Source organism: Cetorhinus maximus, chromosome 21 (genome assembly GCF_964194155.1).
Source record: "Cetorhinus maximus chromosome 21, sCetMax3.hap1.1, whole genome shotgun sequence".
Taxonomy (NCBI): Eukaryota; Metazoa; Chordata; class Chondrichthyes; order Lamniformes; family Cetorhinidae; genus Cetorhinus; species Cetorhinus maximus.
In genome coordinates this window covers 50,077,752-50,098,376 of record NC_135899.1, presented here as the reverse complement: position 1 = coordinate 50,098,376, position 20,625 = coordinate 50,077,752, and the positions used below count along the sequence as shown (strand labels likewise).

Genomic DNA, 20,625 nt, shown 5'->3' with positions numbered 1-20,625 from the left:
ATCATGTTGTTCTGCCAAACTTCGAAGATTTGTGTAGGAGCAGGAGTCAAACTTCTGATTTTGAAGAAAGGCACTCGGATGATAGGAATGGTAGAGAGCTGTGCTCTGGGAAATGGGGGTCTGTATTATTGAATGAAGCAGCCTGAGGCTTACTCCACACCTGATGGGCTCAGTGCCACTAGCACAAGCAGGGAACACCAGATACTGTGATATTTGGCCCCCTTGATAAAACACATTTTAAAAATTGTTGGCATTGTACTGGCAGCTAACAGTCCTTCACTGGCTGCTAGAGCTTCCTCCCTCCCCAACTCGTGCTGCTCCCAACAAGTCACGCACGACATGCTTGGAGCTCCAAACAGACCTTGTATCATCAGGGGGCGGAATCTTATGACCCTGTCGCGGTGGAGATGCGGCCATAAAACGAAGCAAGACGTTCAAAAGTCCACTGACTTCGACAGGACCGTAAACTTCCGCCGGTGTAAAATTCCACCAAAGGGGAGTACATTTAAGTGCAGGTCATGATGAGTTGGGATTGTATTATTTGTCAATTGTGACCCAGTTTCCCTCTATCAGATACGTGAAAATGGGGCTCTGTGATCCTGGTGTCAGAATAAAGAGAGCTAGTTTTAGCAATGGGAGTTGCCAAAACCAGCTTGTCCATTCAAAGTATGCACAGGAAAGCATTGCACTCACATAGCTACTTGAAACTTGGTCAAGTACTTCAGAATCACAGAGCGCAGAAGAGGCCCTTCGGCCCATCGAGTCTGCACCGACACGTGAGAAACACCTGACCTACCCACCTAATCCCATTTACCAGCACTTGGCCCATAGCCTTGAATGTTATGACGTGCTAAGTGCTCATCCAGGTACTTTATAAAGGATGTGAGGCAACCCGCCTCCACCACCCTCCCAGGCAGTGCATTCCAGACCGTCACCACCCTCTGGGTAAAAAGTTTTTCCTCACATCCCCCCTAAACCTCCTGCGCCTCATCTAGAGCTTATGTCCCCTTGTGACTGACCCTTCAACTAAGGGGAACATCTGCTCCCTATCCACCCTGTCCATGCCCCTCATAATCTTGTACACCTCGATCAGGTCGCTCCTCAGTTTTCTCTGCTCCAACGAAAACAACCCAAGTCTATCCAACCTCTCTTCATAACTTAAATGTTTCATCCCAGGCAACATCCTGGTGAATCTCCTCTGTACCCCCTCCAGTGCAATTACATCCTTCCTATAATGTGGCGACCAGAACTGCACACAGTATTCAAGCTGTGGCCTCAGCAAGGCTCTAGACAACTCCAACATGACCTCCCTACTTTTGTAATCTATGCCTCGATTGATAAAGGCAAGTGTCCCATTTGCCTTTGTCACCACCCCACTAACATGCCCCTCTGCCGTCAGAGATCCATGGACACACACGCCAAGGTCCCTTTGTTCCTCAAACTTCCTAGTGTCATGCCGTTCATTGTCAAATTACTCCTTCCAAAGTGTATCACCTCACACTTTCAGGGTTAAATTCCATCTGCCACTTATCTGCCCATTTGACCATCTCATCTATATCTTCCTGTAGCCCAAGACACTCAACCTCACTGTTAACCACCTGGCCAATCTTTGCGTCATCCGCAAACTTACTAATCCTACCCCTCACATAGTCATCTATGTCGTTTATATAAATGACAAATAATAGGGGACCCAGCACAGATCCCTGTGGTATGCCACTGGACACTGGCTTCCAGTCACTAAAGCATCCTTCTGTCATCACCCTCTGTCTCCTACAACTAAGCCAATTTTGAATCCACCTTATCAAATTACCCTGTATCCCATGTGCATTTGCCTTCTTTATAAGTCTCCCATGTAGGACCTTGTCAAAGGCTTTGCTGAAATTCATATAAACTACATCAACTGCACTACCCTCATCTACAGACCTGGTCACCTCCTCAAAAAATTCAATCAAATTTGTTAGGCATGACCTCCCTCTGACAAAGCCATGCTGACCATCCCTGATCAAACCTTGCCTCTCCAAGTGGAGATAGATTCTCTCCTTCAGAACTTTCTCCAATAGTTTCCCTACCACTGACGTGAGACTCACTGGCCTGTAGTTCCCTGGCTTATCTATACAATCCTTCTTAAATAGCGGAACCACATTAGCTGTTCTCCAGTCCTCTGGCTTGCCAATAAGGTCAATCTTATAGCACATGGAACTGTAAGAATCCCAGTACTGACCAATGAAGGTAAGCTTGCGGCAAACCGTGGTAGAGAATCCCCTGGCAGATTCCTCAACTAGTACGTCTTTGTTGGAATGACACCTAATCTCCTACCCCTCGCATATTTCCGATATGTGGATGATACATTTGCTATAATTAAACCTGCAGCTGCATGTAACAATTTCCTTACATGTCTTAATGGGCTCCACCTTACGCTCAAATTCACCTATGAAATGTAGCAGTCAAATGAACTCCCCTTTCTTGACGTATCAGTTGAGAAATCTGCCAGGAGGTTCTCTACCATGGTCTACCCCAAGCCTACACTCACTGGCCAGTATACATGTTGGGATTCTTACAGTTCTCACGCTATAAGATTAGTCTTATCGGCAACCAAAAGTAGGTCAGTCAAATCCCTGTAATCTTACAACCAATTGGAAGCTGTGAGAGGGGGTTGGGGAAGGTTAAAGGGGGAGGGGAAGATTGGAGGAGGGAGTGGGGAGAAGGTTAGAGGCAGGGTTTGATGTGGGGGGGGGGGGAAGTTTGGAGAGGGGGTTGGTGGGGGGGGGGGGAAAAGGCTGGAGAGGGGGTTGAGGGGGGAAAGGTTGGAGAGGTGGTTTGGGGGGAAAATGCTGGAGAGGGGATTTGGGGGGAAAAGGTTGGAGAGGGGCTGGGGGAAGTTTGGAGGGGGCTTTGGGGGGGAAGGTTGGAGCGGGTTGGGGGTAGATTGGAGGGAGGGTTGAGAGGACATTTGGAGAGGGGTTGGGGGGGAAGATTGAAGGAGGGGTGGGTGGGAAGATAGAAGGAGGGGTGGGGGGGAAGATAGAAGGAGGGGTGGGGGGGAAGGTTGTAGGAGGGCGTAGGGGGCAAGGTTGATGGGGGGTTCGAGAAAGGTTGGTGGGGAGGGTGGGTGTGATTGGGGGAAGACTGGTGGGGTGGTGTTGGGGGAAGGTTGGAGGTGGAGTTTGGAGGGATCATTGGGAGGGAGATTAGCTACAGGTTTGAATTATTTTTGTAAATGTTGTGATTTCTTTGTAGCCACTTGCCTAACATCAGTTGATTGCTCTGAGATTAATTATCCTTAGAGAATCAGCGTTGGGCCTCCAAATTCACGATGGTTACAGTCACTTTGCCTATTGCATACAGGCATAATGAAAGAAAGACAAAACCTACATTTATACAGCACCTTTCACGATCTCCCAAATTGCTTTACAGCCAATTAAGTACTTCTGAGTTGTAGCCAATGGTATAATGTAGGCAATGTTATGTATTCAGTGGTTAGCGCTTCCAACTCAGAAGGTTCTTCAAAGGTTTCCACAAAAGATAGGTTAAAATTCCTGAAGCATTTTGAATCTTGAAAATCCAAGAGTTGTTAAGACTGGATGCTGAAAGATTAAGTATTTAAATCACACAGAAGACAGACTACAAAAATAAAGCTTACTAAGCTTCTGGGCACAGATGTTAAGGCAATAGTGCAACAAAACAGAAGACTAGTGTATGTGCAAGGTTAGTCAAGACAAGGCAACAAGACCACCAAAAAAAGAAATCAACTGCAAATGAGGACTCATTACAAGTGTCCCTGAGTATGTCAGAGGAACACAGATTGGCCAATGGCAAAGCAGCTAATCCACTATAAAGGGACATACTTATGCAGCATATGCTCAAATCACAAGCATCAATACTGGAATTAACCAGTGATTTATGAGTACAAACAAAACATTGCTAAGTTTGCACTTTAATCTTGAGCAATAAGCTCTCAAATGAATCTTCCAGGCGTAACTTTTAGGAAAAGAGAAAAAAAAATTGTTGGATAATCTTTATACAGTATATTAATTACATATTGGAATGCCAGATACAAGGATCATCCGAAATGCAAAGGTAACCCCTAGCTATTTTTCTCTGCTGCAAACCTTTTCCTTAGGCACCCCTCCTCTGTTTCTTACACCATCACCTCCAACAGTAAGTAGGAGAAGCTTATGGACATCTTTGTCACCTAGGATCAAGACCTTCCAATCAGCTATCTCTGCCACGCACCTCCCTTCCAATAGCCCACTGGGCCAAATTTGCTCTAAAGTTCTCTCCTGCCCTAGCCCAGAGCAAGTATCTTTTGTAGTTTCTGTTTTCTCCCCTCAGGCCCTCTCCAGGCTTAGTTTGTCCACGAGACCCACTTCCTACTCTCTCAACTCTAATCCCAAAACACTACTGACCACCCAGCTTCTCTTTCTGGTCCCTATGTTAGCTAATATTGGTAAAAGTTTTGTTTTATTCATTTGCGGGATGTGGGCTTCGCTGGCTGGGCCAGCATTTATAGTCCATCCCTAGTTGCCCTTGAGAAGGTGGTGGTGAGCTGTCTTCTAGAATTGCTGTAGTCCATGTGGTGTAGGTGCACCGACAATGCTGTTAAGAAGTGAGTTCCAGGGTTTTGACCCAGCGACAGTGAAGGAACGGCGATATATTTCAAAGTCAGGATAGTTAGTGACTTGGAGGGGAACTTCCAGGTGGTGGTGTTCCCATGCATCTGCTGCCCTTGTCCTTTTAAATGGTTGTGGTTGTGGGTTTGGAAGGTGCTGTTGAAGGAGCCTTGGTGAATTCCTGCAGTGCATCTTGTAGATGGTACACACTGCTGCCGCTGTGTGTCTGTGGTGGAGGGAGTGGTTGTTTGTGGATGTGATCCAATCAAGCAGGCTGCTTTGTCCTGGACGGTGTCAAGCTTCTTGAGTGTTGTGGGAGCTGCACTCATCCAGGCAAGTGGAAGTATTCCATCACACTCCTGACTTGTGCCTTGTAGATGGTGGACAGTCTTTGGGGAGTCAGGAGGTGAGTTACTCATCGCAGGATTCCTAGCCTCTGACCTGCTCTTGTAGCCACTGTATTTGTATTGCGAGTCCATATCAGTTTCTAGTCAATGGCATCCTCCAGGATAGTGGAGGATTCAGTGATGGCAATGCCACTGAACTTCAAGGGGCAATGGTTGGATTCTCTCTTGTTGGAGATGGTCATTGCCTGGCACTTGTGTGGTGTGAATGTTACTTGCCACTTGTCAGCCCAAGCTGGATATTGTCCAGGTCTTGTTGCATTTGGACATGGACTGCTTCGGTATTTGAGGAGTCGCGAGAGGTGCTGAACATTGTGCAATCATCAGTGAACATCCCCACTTCTGACCTTATGTTGGAAGGTAGGTCATTGAAGCAGCAGCTGAAGGTGGTTGGGCCAAGGACACTACCCTGAAGAACTCCTGCAGTCACGTCCTGGAACTGAAGTGACTGAACCACAACCATCTTCCTTTGTGCTAGGTATGACTCCAACCAGTGCAGAGCTTTCCCCAATTCCCATTGATTCCAGTTTTGCTAGGGCTCCTTGACACCACACTTGGTCAAATGCTGCCTTGATGTCAAGGACAGTCACTCTCACCTCACCTCTGGAGTCCAACTCTTTTGTCCATGTTTGAACCAATGCTTTAATGAGGTTAGGAGCTGGGTGGCCTTGGTGGAGCCCAAGCTGGGCATCAGTGAGCAGGTTATTGCTAAGCAAGTCCTGCCTGATAGTACTGTTGATAACCCTTTCCATTGCTTTACTGATGATCGGGAGTAGACTTACGGGCATTAATTGGTCAGGTTTGGATCTTGAGCAGAAATTTCCTCCAATTAAATATTGGGTAGACTGAAGCCATTGCCTTTGATCACATCCATAAACCCTCATCACGGACGCAATCCCTCTCTTTTGCAACTGTCTGAGGTTGAACCAAGCTTCGCAACCTTGGAGTTATATTTGACCCGGAGATGAGCTTCCAACCACATATCCACACAATCACGAAGACTAACTATTTGCATCTCCATGACATTGCTTCACTCCGCTCTTGCCTCAGCTCTCTGCTGCTGTGGAGTTCATTCATATTATTTGACCTCTACATCTGACAATTCCAATGCACTCCTGGTTACCTTCCCATGTTCCATGTTCAGTAAGCTTAAGGTCATCCAAAACTCTGCTGCAAGTGTCCTAGCTCCCACCAAGTCCTGTTCACCCATCACACCTGTGCTTGCTGACCCCACACTGTCTCCCAGTTAAGCAGCACCTCAATTTTAAAACTATCATCCTTATTTTCCAATCCCATCACAGCCTCACCCGTTCCTATCTCTGTAATTCCTCCAGCCTCACGACCCTCCAAGATATCTGCACTCCTCTAATTCTGGCATTTTCAGCATCTCCAATTATAACTGTTCCATCATTGGTGGCTAAGCCTAGGCGCTAAGCTCTGGAATTCCCTCCCTAAACCTTTCTACCTCTCTACCTTGCTTACCTACTTTAAGACAAGCCTTAAGACCTACCTCTTTTACCAAGCTTTTGGTTTTATGCTCTCACATCAGCTGTGAAGCACCTTGGGATGTTTTATTATGCTAGGGATGCTATATAAATACAAGTTGTTGTACTTGTATAACGTTTTTCAGTATATTATGCAGGATTGAGTGTTCATGCATCCAACAAGTCGTTTAGAACAGGTTATCTGCTCAGCACTGGTATCTCCCAAGGTCAACAATGTTTAGACTTCTGGTCATACCTGTATCTTTGGCTCAAGCTGATGCGGATTGTCCAGTTTGTTCAGGCGAGCCAAATCCAGTATATGTAGGAAGAATGTAAAATGGAAATACTCAGCAGGGCAGGCAGCACGTGGAGCAGGCTCAAAAGGCCGAACTCCTGGTCCTAAGTCCGATGTTCATTAGTTCCTAGCCTGAAATGTTAATTGTTTCTCTCTTCACAGATGCCATCTGACCTGCAGAGTATTTCCACCATTTTCTGGTATTTTTCCCCCATATTTCCAGCATTCACAGTAACTTGCTTTTGTATCCAGCTAAGTAGAGTGCACTGTAATCACCACTCAAGAGCATTCCCTCAGTTTTCCAGTCAATACAGTAGCAGTTAGGGAGCATTAATGACCTTAAATGCAAATCCTAATCAGTCATTTATTTCACTATGTCAGTTCAACAATTCATTATCACATGCAAATTATTAGAAGTTTAGACAGGATGTCAATTATTCTTCTAAATTGCCTTGTAAATTATACTGCTGAAAACAGTTTACAGACTTTGCATATGCACTCCATACAAAGGTGAACAAGTTCTCAAAATTAAACACAATTTAAGAGAGAAGGGAGCGAATTATTCAAAAAAGTAAAATATTTCTACAGAGACGAACAAACTAAAGAGAGTGCCTTTAATTTCAAACCAAAGCATTCCCAAACCGACTGCGGGACACGGTCTGTGCCAAGACACTGATCTCAGCAATAAAGACACTACCATCAGCTCAGAATCACTGAACAAGGCAGGGGAGCAAGAGAGAAAACTGCCATGATTCACTTAACGATTCACTCAATGAGCTCTGCTGGAAACTGCATGCATGAATGCCAAGTGCAGGCAGCATCCGGCTCAGGTACAAACATGGATGTTTAAAGTAATCTGTAATGGTTTATTTCCAAGGATACTCTGCATATGCAACAACTATTTGCAATGCTAATCAGGCCCGAAGACATAAAAGGACTCACTGGAGGTCTATTCAAAAAACATTTTGTCAATTTAGAGTCGTGAACAAAAAGTCCCAAAATGATTGTAAAGATTAATTCTAGTGAAGGAGGTCATTTAGCCGATCTATCCCACCCTTTTACAGAAACTTATCCCCCATCACAGCATTTAACCACCTCTTTGAATGCTTCAAGAAATATCCTGAAGTTAAGTACAGAAAAGGAATTTCAATGTTTTGTGATTGTGATGTTACCTACAGATTATGCAACAAAATTGTAAATAAAATTCAACAACTAACAACATAAGGGAGGGTAACAGATTAAAGTAAACTAAGGAGAATTATGAAAAGATTCTTTAACCTAGCTTTGGTTATCTTGTATTTTTCTAGTTGCATTCCACTGTACTGCTAACAAACTTCAGTTACGTTTTTAACCACTTTCATTTTAATTATCTGCCTCTTATCTTGTTCTCTATTATGTTTTCTTCAACCCATGTCTTAGCTTGTTTCCTTTTCTAACTCCATTTATTTTGCGCGATCCCTATCATGTTTTACTCAAAGGTTTGAGTGTTTGTCACTTAAACACAGCCTTAACCTCCGCTGCCAGTCTTAAATTTCAGCCATTTCCAGAATAAGTAGTCAATGCTAATTTGGGGTGCATTCATTGACACAGTAAGCTACCTTTCAACTTTTCTAAGCCTGAACTAGACTCTTAAAGGTTATTTCTTCATAGTGTCACAAAGATCATTCAGCTTGCGACTAGGAAAAAAAGATCATATCCATGAAAATATTAGGTTTACCCTTGTTATTGTAAACACAGTATAAGTTGCATAACCAAGGATTGGGGCAGATCAAATGGCTGTGGCCACATCTGTATGAAATGGCAGAGCCTATCTGTGTATGCAGTAAAAGCTACATTTGTAATCCATTCCACACAGATACATCATCCTGCCACTGGTCTGGATCCATCCTCCCTTGCTTATTGGGAACAATCAGCTGCACATGAGCACAGAGCCATCTGTTTTTACTATAAAGTAATTGGGGTAGGTCCCTACTTTGTCCAATGGTGTAAAATGGGTGATAGCGAGTCAGCAGCCTGTTTTAAATCTCTGCCTCCATTGGAAATAAAAAGTGGGAGAGATGTAAAACAGGCTTCTGACTTGCTAGCACACATCTTACACTATCGCACTAAGTCAAGATCAACCCTATTGCATATTACATTTTTTATTCTTTCACAGATTGTGGGCATCACTGGTGAGGCCAGCATTTATTGCCCATTCCTAATTGCCCTTGAGAAGGTGGATAAAAACTATTTGTATTACTCCGGCAAAACAGCACCATAATTATTTGCTATTTCTTTCAATTCATTTAGTTTTTGACATAACAGACAAATACAGCCACAATTTGGTAAAAGATGAATTAACAGTTGGAAGCTCTGCAATGGAAACAGTCTTGTATGAAAGGAAAGAATTAACTATGACAAAACTATCAATGGAAATTGCAAACTACAACAGCAAAACAAAATACATAAAAATTTAAAATTAGACACAGCATCATGAAATCCAGATTTACAACTGGCTAACAGCTTAACAGGAAAAATTCCATTAGCTCATTAATTTGTGACTCAGTTCATTGCTTCACCTCTACCTGAGTGGATAGCTGAAGGGCATCTTCAACTTTTGTTTGAGAATAGGTGGCTTGAATGAGGATTATATGATGCTGTGAATTGACAATGACCGTCTGTGATATCATAATGGTCTCCAGCACATTGCTAAGGAGACAGCAGGGGCCATCCAGTGTGTTGCATGCACAAATTTAGCAATCCTTGCAACGTGATCTTTTTCTTTATTTTAAACCATTGAATCGCAACAATAGCAAGTGCTTAGTTGGCATTGTAGTGCCATGCTGTTCCAATTTCCAGTCCAATAAAGCTGCAGAAGTAGTTAGAATATGGAACTCACAGCCACAAACCATTGTTGAAGTACTTTTAAAAGGGAATTAAGTAATTGGTTTAAGAAAAAAGAAATATTTAAAGAGTATGGCAGAAATGTAATAGAGCGGGATTAAACTGGACAGCTCATGCACAAGAACGGACTTAGTGAGTCGAGCAATCCAATGCTGTGAAGTAACATTCTATGACTCTTTAACACTTCCAGACTCAAGGCATCCTTCTTAATCCAAACACAAACTTCCCTCCATGAACCACAGAAACGAACTGATATTAGCTGCCTGATTGCAAATGTCCCCAATGTTTTTTTTTAAACATACAAAGCTACTCATGTCACATTTACCATGAAAACATCTAAAAATTTTACCCATACAAGACTGGACAAAATGTCACTTGCACCAGTGACTGTCATCAATACTGATCACGAGCACAATTCTGAGCAGCAAAATATCACTGAGCACACAGTTCAATCTTTATCTGTTCTGGGTTAAAAGATCTCAGCAGTGGGGCTGTATTGGGAGAGCTCCAATCAGCCTTAGAATCTCTGGGCTGGGTAGGGTTAAGTCAGCTAGGTTTTACATTCCTGACTGTTATCCAGGCAATATTTGGATATTGGGCAAGACATTGATTAAGCTCAGTGCTGATGTTCCCTTGCAGCTCAAAAACCTGTTGATACTCAGTCTACGCACACAATTGACAAAAAATGAAAGGAATTTACCGCCTATTTTATTGGCCATCTTCTTTCCTTTCTGATCGGATGAGGATGGAGTACAATTTGTATATTTTTCCCCCATGGATCTGTGCAACTGGAAACCTTTCTTTTGTCTGTACTTTGATAGCCATAGAAATTGAGGTGGGAATCCTCCAGTGACAGGTTGTTTGTGTAATTCTGTAATAATAAACATATATGTAAAACAGTGTACAGTTTGCATTTGATTTTCAGTCTCCATTGTTAAGCATTTTGCTTCGTAAAACTGAAAAATTTACATTTGGCTTTCAAACATTTTACATGTACACCCCTGCACTGCTCCACCAGCGCTTTGCGAGAATGTGGTGGTTATGTTACTGGCCTGAACTAATGATCTGGAAACAAGAGTTCTCAGTAACAGTGCACATGAAACTACAGGGTTGTTATAAAAACACATCTGGTTCATTAACAAAAACAGAATTACCTGGAAAAACTCAGCAGGCCTGGCAGCATCGGCGGAGAAGAGAAGAGTTGATGTTTCGAGTCCTCATGACCCTTCAGCAGAACTGAGAAAAGTTAGGAGAGAAATATAGTGGTAGAGAAATTAGGGTGAAATATAAGCTGGTTTAAGGTGGGGTGGGGTGGGGGGAGAGAAGTTTGGGGCGGGGTGGTTGTAGGGACAAGCAAGCAGTGATAGGAGCAGATAATCAAAAGTTGTCACAGACAAAGGAACAAAGACATGTAAAAGGTGGTGATATTATCTAAGAGAATGTGCTAATTAAGAATGGATGGCAGGACACTCAAGGTACAGCTCTAGTGGGGGTGGGGTGGAAAGACTGACAGGGCATTACAGTTATAGATTTAAAAATAATGGAATTAGGTGGGAAAAGAAAAATCTATATAAGTTATTGGAAAAAACAAAAGGGAGGGGGAAGAAACGGAAAGGGGGTGGGGATAGGGGAGGGAGTTCAAGATCTAAAGTTGTTGAATTCAATATTCAGTCCGGAAGGCTGTAAAGTGCCTAGTCGGAAGATGAGGTGCTGTTCCTCCAGTTTGCGTTGGGCTTCACTGAAACAATGCAGCAAGCCAAGGACAAGTACTGCATTGTTTCAGTGAAGCCCAACCTCATCTTCCGACTAGGCACTTTACAGCCTTCCGGACTGAATATTGAATTCAACAACTTTAGATCTTGAACTCCCTCCTCCATCCCCACCCCCTTTCCGTTTCTTCCCCCTCCCTTTTGTTTTTTCCAATAATTTATATAGATTTTTCTTTTCCCACCTATTTCCATTATTTTTAAATCTATAACTGTAATGCCCTGTCAGTCTTTCCACCCCACCCCCACTAGAGCTGTACCTTGAGTGTCCTGCCATCCATTCTTAATTAGCACATTCTCTTAGATAATATCACCACCGTTTACACGTCTTTGTTCCTTTGTCTGTGACATCTTTTGATTATTTGCTCCTATCACTGCTTGCTTGCCCCTATAACCACACCCCCTCCCCCCAACTTCTCTCCCCCCACCTTAAACCAGCTTATATTTCACCCCTCTCCTAACTTTACTCAGTTCTGCTGAAGGGTCATGAGGACTCGAAACGTCAACTCTTTTCTTCTCTGCCGATGCTGCCAGACCTGCTGAGTTTTTCCAGGTAATTCTGTTTTTGTTTTGGATTTCCAGCATCCGCAGTAGTTTTTTGTTTTTATCTCTGGTTCATTAATGTCCTTTGGGGAAGGAAATCTGCCATCATGTGTGACTCCAGACCCACAGAAACGTGGCTGAGATTTATCTGCCCTCTAAATTGGTCTAGCAGGGCACTCTGTTGTATTCAAGAAGCTGTTTCACCTCCGTAATGCAGGACTCCGAGCTCTATGAGCTGTTCTCAAAGCCACACCGAGATAAACATCAACCACTGCTGGAAGACCATCAACTCGGTGAAAAATGCTCTTTGGTCTGCCGAAACCTGCTGGTCTTCCAGTGTAAAGCGCTGTCAATGGCTAAGTGTTGCAGACTGGCACATTTAAAGGCCCAGGACTACACGCTGAGGGGCGCATTAAAGCTGTCGCAAAGGCTCAATGGGGAAAAGCCACTGTCTAAGGCCCTTGCGCCATATTATACCGAGGGAGGAGAAACCATGTTAAAAAACCCCTACGGCTTTATGCACTAGAGAGTTTTGACATGAAATGTAAGGGTATATTATAAACATAACCTGTAATGGCAAGTGCAGTAATGTACTTCATGTACTCTATTGAAAGATACAGATCTGTATTGCACTTAGTGTATTGTCAAATTTGAACAGTTACGTAATGCACTTTGACAAATTTTATGAATAAAGCATATTTTTGGAAAAAAACAAAGGCAGCTCACGACCATCTTTGCACAGGAAATTAGGGATGTGTTTTCACTCATCTAGCAATTCCTCAACTGAAAAATTTAAATTTGGAAAAAAATCTTAACAATGAAAGTTTGTTAATTTTCTAACACCTTCTCAAATGGTCATTCCTGTATAAATACGGCCATTTGTTGCTTCTCAAGCTTGATGTCAAAGCACTACGGTGGCAGAAAATTACACATGACAATGGGGGAGTAATTGATAGCTGGTCCTGCACTGCTGACGGCAATGCCAATTGATAGTAAGCACATATTTTCTTCTCTCTCTCCAAAGAAAATTCTTTTCATTTGCTTTTTGGTGCCGAATGAAATATCATGAGACAGCGCGATGACGTTGGGACGCATGCCCGATGTCATCGTGCGTCATTTTATGTGCCGGCATGTCGGGCCTGCCCCCACATGCCGACTGAAAAGCCCTGGCCATAAGATTCTTAGTGCTGATTTTCGATCTTAGACAACTGAAATAGTTTCAAAGTGACATGGGTATACTAGGTCAACATACCTCCAAATTTAGTAATGCAGTGAACAGAGGAGGAAGGAGTTTTAATGTTCAGGTATATAGGCAATGACCATAAGACCATAAGAAGCAGGAACAGAAGTAGGCCATTCAGCCCATCAGGTCTGCTCCGCCATTCAATGAGATCATGGCTGATCTGATAATCCTCAACTCCACTTTCCTGCCTTTCCCCATAACCCTTGATTCCCTTACTGATTAAAGTCTGTCTGTCTATCTCAGCCTTGAATATACTTAACAACCCAGCCTCTACAGCCCTCTGCAGTAAAGAATTCCACAGATTGACTACCTCCTGAGAGAAGAAATTCCTTCTCATCTCTGTTTTAAGTGGGCACCCCCTTATTCTGAGATTATGCCCTCTGGTCCTAGACTCTCCCACAAGGGGAAACAATTCTGAGGCAGGAACCATGGCAAACTTTCCCCCTCTTCGGCTCTTGAAAAGGGAGGCCAACTGTTAAGGCTGATATCAGCTCATTCAACATGGACCTGGGGTTAAGCCTGCAACTTTCCTTACATTTGCAGCTCAGACCACAACAAAGCCACATTAACTCCTAAGATTCATGAGGGAAGCACCATATAATTTTTCTTACTTTAATAAACTGCTGGCTACAAGACAACATATTCTGTTGTCAACTTTCCATCCATAAGCTTCCCTCAGTTGCTATGAAAAACAGCAAAGACATGTCAGTGGTAACCACCATCAACATCCTGGGGTCAACATTCTGGGGGTTACCATTAACCAGAAACTGAACAAGACCAACCATATGTGGCTACAAGAGCAGGTCAGAGGTTGAGAATTCTGTGGTGAATAACTCACTTCCTGACTTTCCAAAACTACTCCACCATCAACAAGGCAGAAGTCAAGAGTGTGATGGAATACGCTCTACTTGCCTGGATAAGTGAAGCTCCAACAACACTCAAGGAGCTCAATGCCTCGCAAGAAAAAGCAGCCCACTTCATTGGCATCCCAACCATCACCTCAAACATGTACTCTCTGTCAATGTATCAGTAATTACATTGTCAAGGTCCAATAACTATCTTCTTGCTGACTGACGATTACATTGTATGGCAATTGTATTGTCAACTGCTCATTAAAACAGGTGATGGACAATGGTTTACCTATAAATGGGTACAATATTTTATCTTTCTTTTTGCAGTATCCCTTTAAGGGGCTGCTTTTTAATTTCTCCCTCATTTTGTTAATTTAGTTAAGTTGGTTAATCAGAAGAGTATCAAAGTAGTATAAAACAGGTACAGCTGTAACACTCCAGTGTGGAAGGGACTGGGAGAGTCTGCTACACTGAAGAGTTGTCTTGAGAATAAACCAGCTTGAGGTAAGAGACTCGTTTTGGACTCATTCTTCCACAACAATCACTTATTGTGAGTGACACCCTCTCTGCCACCAATGCATTATGGAAGCAATGTGTACCATATACAAGATGCAGTGCAGCAACTTGCCAAAGCTTCAACAGCATCTTCCAAAACCTCTACCGCCTAGAAGTACAAGGGCAGCAGATGCATGGAATCACCACTACCAGTAAGTGCCCTTCCAAGTCGCACACCATCCTGACTTTGAACGATATCACCGCTCCTCCACCGTCACCGGGCCAAAATTCTGAAACTCCCTTCAGCAGCACATGGACTGAAGCAGTTCATGGTTCGCCACTATCTTCTCAAAAGCATTCAGAATGGACAACAAATACTGGTTTGGGATTTTTCTGATCCCAAGAACAAAAAGAAAAGTTATTAATTTCAAACCAGCTGAAAGGATTACATCTGCAGAACAGACAAACTCATCAGCTTGTGTACCCACAAACCCCCCTATGTCTCTGAAGGCAGTGGTAGCACACGTATTGGCAGCTGCCCATGTATTATCACGTGCAAGCTGGAATACATTACAAGCTATTTGACTATGTTGGGAAACAGGATATCACAACATTGTTTAATACTGTCATCCGTTCATGTACGATGACCACATCATAACAGTGATTAGGATCATTTCTTTTCTTCCACGATTCAGTCTAACTCTAGTGCCCTCACACTCCAGCCAAAAATACATATAAGCACCTGAGCAGGGGTCAAACCTGGCTCTTTCCTTGCTCCCTTGAGCAAGGACCACAACAACCAACACATTTACCAGCAAACTTTGGAACACAGGAACAGAAGGCAGCCATTTAGCCCCTCAAACTTGATCTGCCTTTCAATAAGATCATGGCTGATCTGTGACCTAATTCCAAATGCCCACCTTTGTCCTATACCCTTAATACCTCTGGTTAACAAAAATCCAACAATCTCAAATTTAAAAGTAACGCTTGATCGAGCTTCAACTGCCGTTTGTGGCATAGATAGTGGAGAAGGCACTGTACTAATGTACACAATTGCTTAAGCACTTCTGAGTTACTGACAGCGTCTTTTGATGTGTGAATCCATTTCGCTCACACTGTGCCTGACCACAATAAAGAAACAGAATGGATGCATTTGAACAATGATTTTCACTACAAAGCAAACACAAAATGCACAGTGTCCACAGGCAAGTCTTATTGTCAATAGTTTGGCACACAATGCATACACTCTTCAAATGTGCAGTGCACAAGCTGCCTGTGCAACATACATGCTCTATTTCAAATTAGTTAACAGCAATACTCACCACTGCCATTTGTGGGCTCCTTATACATTTGAGAGTCTTTATATGATCAGAGATCCACAATTTATCAATACTGAGGCAGCAGGGATGTTCCTGTTTGGTTAGCCAGAGGCTCAGAAAAGAATGCACAATTGGGTGAAGCTTTTGAGAGGGGGTCATCACTGCTTAATTAAGCATGGCAATGAGAGAAGTGTCAGCAGTGTGCCACTGACCCTGCAACCTCGAGAGCGGTGAAAAACTAACTAGCTGTGGCAGGCAACTGCATAACCTCACTGCAGCAGAGCTCCCTCCTTTTATGGAGTGGAGGGGGAAGTGCAAACAAACACAATTTTAAATAAAACCAGTTCACAATGAACTCCTGCTATGAATGTGGAGCTGAGTTAGACATTCTAAATTCTATGCTATGTAAAAGTGATTGAATATGCTGTCCCAATCCCAATAGTTTACATCTATCACTGATTTGAATTAAAATGCACAGAACAAGCTATTCAAAAAAATTGGCTATTCTTAAATACAAGACTGTTTTCATACTAGCTCTTGTTTAAGATGGATCAAGTATCTGTAAGCTGGGTCCTGGCAAATGCACTGACAAATTACTACTAAGCCTATTTACTTTGACAAAAACAGAATTACCTGGAAAAACTCAGCAGGTCTGGCAGCATCGGCGGAGAAGAAAAGAGTTGACGTTTCGAGTCCTCATGACCCTTCAGCAGAACTGAATCTCCTCCAGCTCTACAATCCTCTGAGGTATTTGCACTCCTCCAAGTCTGGCCTCTTGGGCATCTCAGAAACTATTATTCCACTGACCATGCCTTCAGCTGTTTTTGTTTTTATCTCTCTATTTACTTTGATATGGGACTATCATGGGTAGCCCATGGATCATGGGTACAGAAAGGAGTTTGTGATGTGAATGATGGCGATGGCTTCCCAATATTTAGTGGGCGGAAATTTATGCCCATCCAATATTAGATATTAGGTAAGCAGTGTTACAAATCAGAGACAATGGAGGGGTTGAAAAAAGCGGTGATGAGGTTGAGTTGGGTGTCATCAATATACATGTGCAATGGCACATTGTATTTCCAGATGTTGCCAAAGGCAGCACGTAGGTGAGAAATAAGGGGAGGCGTAGGGCAGATCCTTGTAGGATTCCAGAGATAACAGCATAGCAGCAGGAAGAGAAGTCATTGCAGATGACAATGGTAAAAGTTTAATTTGTTTCATTTATGCCTTTGTAGCCTCTAGATTTGACTTTTCCAATTAACTCCTCGCTGTTCTATGACATTCTACCATCTATAAACTTGAAGTTATGCAAAATTCTCCTGCCGGAGTCCTTGCTTGCATCAAGTCCCGTTCACCTATCATCCCTGTGCTCATTGGCCTACACTGGCTCCCAGTCAAGCAACACCTCAATTTTAACATTCTCATCCTCATTTCCTTATCTCTGTAATCTCCTCCAGCTCCACAATCCTCTGAGGTATTTGCACTCCTCCAAGTCTGGCCTCTTGAGCATCTCAGAAACTATTATTCCACTGACCATGCCTTCAGCTGTCAAGGTTCTAAGCTCTGAAATTCCCTCCTTAAGCCTCTCCACCTCTCTCTCCTCAAGACGCTCTTTAAAACTTACCTCTTTGATCAACCCTTTAGTCATCTGCTCTAATATCATCTTGTGTGGCTTGGTGTCAAATTTTGCTTCACAATGCTCCTGTGAAAAGTCTCGAGATGTCTTATTACGTTATCGATGTTATGTACATACATGCTATAGTCATTTGTTTCAATCATTTCCATTAGGGAATGGGACCTATCGCTCTACCAGGTCTGGCCTATTAATGACTTCAGTTCCATACTACGTGGTTGACAATTAATGTCTTAGCAAGCTACTCAGATTTTAACCATTGCTAAAGATCAACAATATAGGAAACTCCTCCAAGTCACACACCATCCTTACCTGCACTAAGATCAGAAGGTAAGTAGGAATTACATATATTGCTCGAACTTCAACATTCAATTCCCAACCCGTGCTAAGTTACCTGATTTCACTCTAGCAAAATCAAAATTTTGCAATGCAGGAAAAGTGAAATAAGAACAAAAAATACTGGAAAAACTCAGGAGGTCGGGTGGTGTCCAAGGAGATGCGAAAACAGAGTTAACATTTCAGGTCGATGACTTCTCAAAAGACCTTGTAAAAGTTAGAAATGTAACAGGTTTTCAGCAAGCAAAGAAAGCACAAGAGGGACGATCTGTTATAGGGTTGAAAGCAAAAGCGATTATAAGAGACAAGGAATGGCAACACAAGGCAAAAGAGGGCGGCATTGGGACAGGTAATTAAATGAAAGGGAGCTCTATAGGACATGAAAACGACAACAGCAGATCCATTACCAGCATCTGCTTTCCAAAAAACATGCAGCAGTGGTTCTGACCTGAAATTGTTCAACTCAATTTAGTATTCGCTGCTCAGGGTGCAGTCTCCCTTACAATGGGAAGATCAAACACAGATTGAGTAATCACTTTGCTTAACATCTCTGTTCAGTGCATCATCATGACCCTGAATTTACAGTCACGTGCCATTTTAATTCTCCACTACACTCACATTCTGTCCTCCAAACCACAATGGAAACATGAGGAGGAGCTCCTCACTCTTGGATTGGACACTTTATAGCGTTCAACATTTGAGTCCAACATTTTCAGATTATAACCACTGCTCCCATTTTTTCCAGACAGTAGGTGCTGGTAATAGTTCTACTCTTGCCATTTACAGTTTCTCTAGATCAATCTTTTATTTCTTTACTTGTCCCATTACCATTTCCTTTAGCCTTGCATCATCATCATCATCCCTTTTGTCATTTAACCATTTCTCCCATTCATCCGATCACAGACCTTTCCTTTTTTTTCTTTCCTCTCTTTCCCTGTTTCTATGCTTTTGTACTTGTTTAAAAGTGATTACATCTTTAACTTTTTCTAGTTCTGACAAAGATCATTGCCTGAAACATTAACTGTCTCTCTCTCTCCACTGATGCTGCCTGACCTGCCACCATTTCCACCATGTTGTGTTATTATTTCAGTCGCGTAGTAGTTGTGTTACAACTCAGTGTGAATTTTAGGCAAATTTGGTTATCAAATGAATGCTCTATGAGGTGTGGCTACAGTTATAGCTACTGACGTGAACCGTATTCAAATTAGGTCTCCATCCGTCTCTAGCAGGGAACCGAAAAGATGCTCTCTGCAGCTGACCAATTTATTTTAAAAATGCAAGCACTTTGCACTGATTCCCGGGATGAAGGATTGTAGCTATAATAGATTGAAAAGGTTGGGACTGTTTTCCTTGGAGAAAAGAAGGCTGAGACGAGACTTGATATAGAGTTATTCAAGATCCTGAGGGGTATGGACAGGATAAATAGTGAGAAACTCTTCCCGCTCAAGAGAACATCAAGAACTAGAGGGCACAGATTCAAACTAATGGACACAAGGAGTAAACGTGATGGGAGGAAAAATTTTTTCACCCAGAGGGTTGTTGGAGTCTGGAACAAACTTCCTGAGAGGGTGGTGGAGGCAGGTTCGATCGAGGTATTCAAAAGAGAATTGGATTGCTACCTGAAAAAAGAGAATGTGCAAGGTTAAGGGGATAAGACAGGGGAGTGGGACTAGGTGGAATGTTCTTTCAGGGAGCCAGTGCAGACTTGGTGCGCCGAATGGCCTCCTTCTGCACTGTAAAGATACTGTGATACTGTGCACACACATTCCCTCAAGTCTGCAATGAGCCATTCACTGAATGGTAGCATTAGATACAGAGTTCCTTTGATAAATGCTTAATTGCATTGCTTATGCACACAGAAGCTCAAGGCCAACAGCTGAGCTAAAATTAGGTCTACAAACCAACAAAATGAATACCCAAAAATACAAAGGGAAAAAGTGTTCAGAAAAGTTCAAACGATTTGAATGCCTCTTCCCCACAACACACTAATTACAGTTTGTTTTATTTTCTCAATCCCCTCCATTCCATAGCTACTGTTAAGTCTTTCGGTATCTTACTCAATCTGTGAGAAACTGTTTCCTCGTGAACTGAAAATTTGGTTAAATATAACTCCACTCCTTGGAGAGCTTCCAGAAGCAGAAATTCCTTTGAGTTTACTGCATCGAAGGAGGAGTTATAAACTCAAAATAAAATACAAATTTCATGACACTCCTTAAGACTGTAACAATGCGAATTGTGCAATATTAAACATATTACATTTTCAGTAGCAGTGAAGAAAGCAGGACTCTCAGGCACCATGTTGAGCTATTAAAATATTTGCTAAGAATATATAATTACATTTCCAACATGACAATCAAACTGAAATAATGCTTTAAGCACCAGATGTTAACTAATAGTATTTTATAATTGTGCAGACATTTTTTTTACAATTAAGTGAAATTTCCACATGTGAATTACACCTAAATTTCACAAATGCCTGGTTCAGGAATGTCAGTGGGTGTACAAAAAAGTGGCTATGGTTGAGAAGCTTGTAGCTCTGACTCTCCAGTTTCTGCATCATGCACGTGTGCAACGGATCTCTGCGTTTCATACCAAACTGGAAAAGCCAAGTCAAAAACAGAATTACCTGGAAAAACTCAGCAGGTCTGGCAGCATCGGTGGAGAAGAAAAGAGTCGACGTTTCGAACTGTTGTTCTGTTGAAGGGTCGTGTGGACCCGAAACGTCGACTCTTTTCTTCTCCACCGATGCTGCCAGACCTGCTG

General features: G+C 42.7%; 1 protein-coding gene across 3 annotated transcripts in view; it reads right to left on the bottom strand.

Annotated features, from left to right (window-relative positions):
• inpp5b (inositol polyphosphate-5-phosphatase B) overlaps positions 1–20,625 on the bottom strand; it is a 159,892-nt gene that overhangs the window by 97,038 nt on the left and 42,229 nt on the right. For all 3 annotated transcript variants that reach the window (XM_078566944.1, XM_078566949.1, XM_078566945.1), the window contains one exon: positions 10,377–10,547. In XM_078566944.1, coding sequence (XP_078423070.1) covers positions 10,377–10,547 — 171 coding nt within the window. The remainder of the gene's footprint in view (positions 1–10,376; positions 10,548–20,625) is intronic.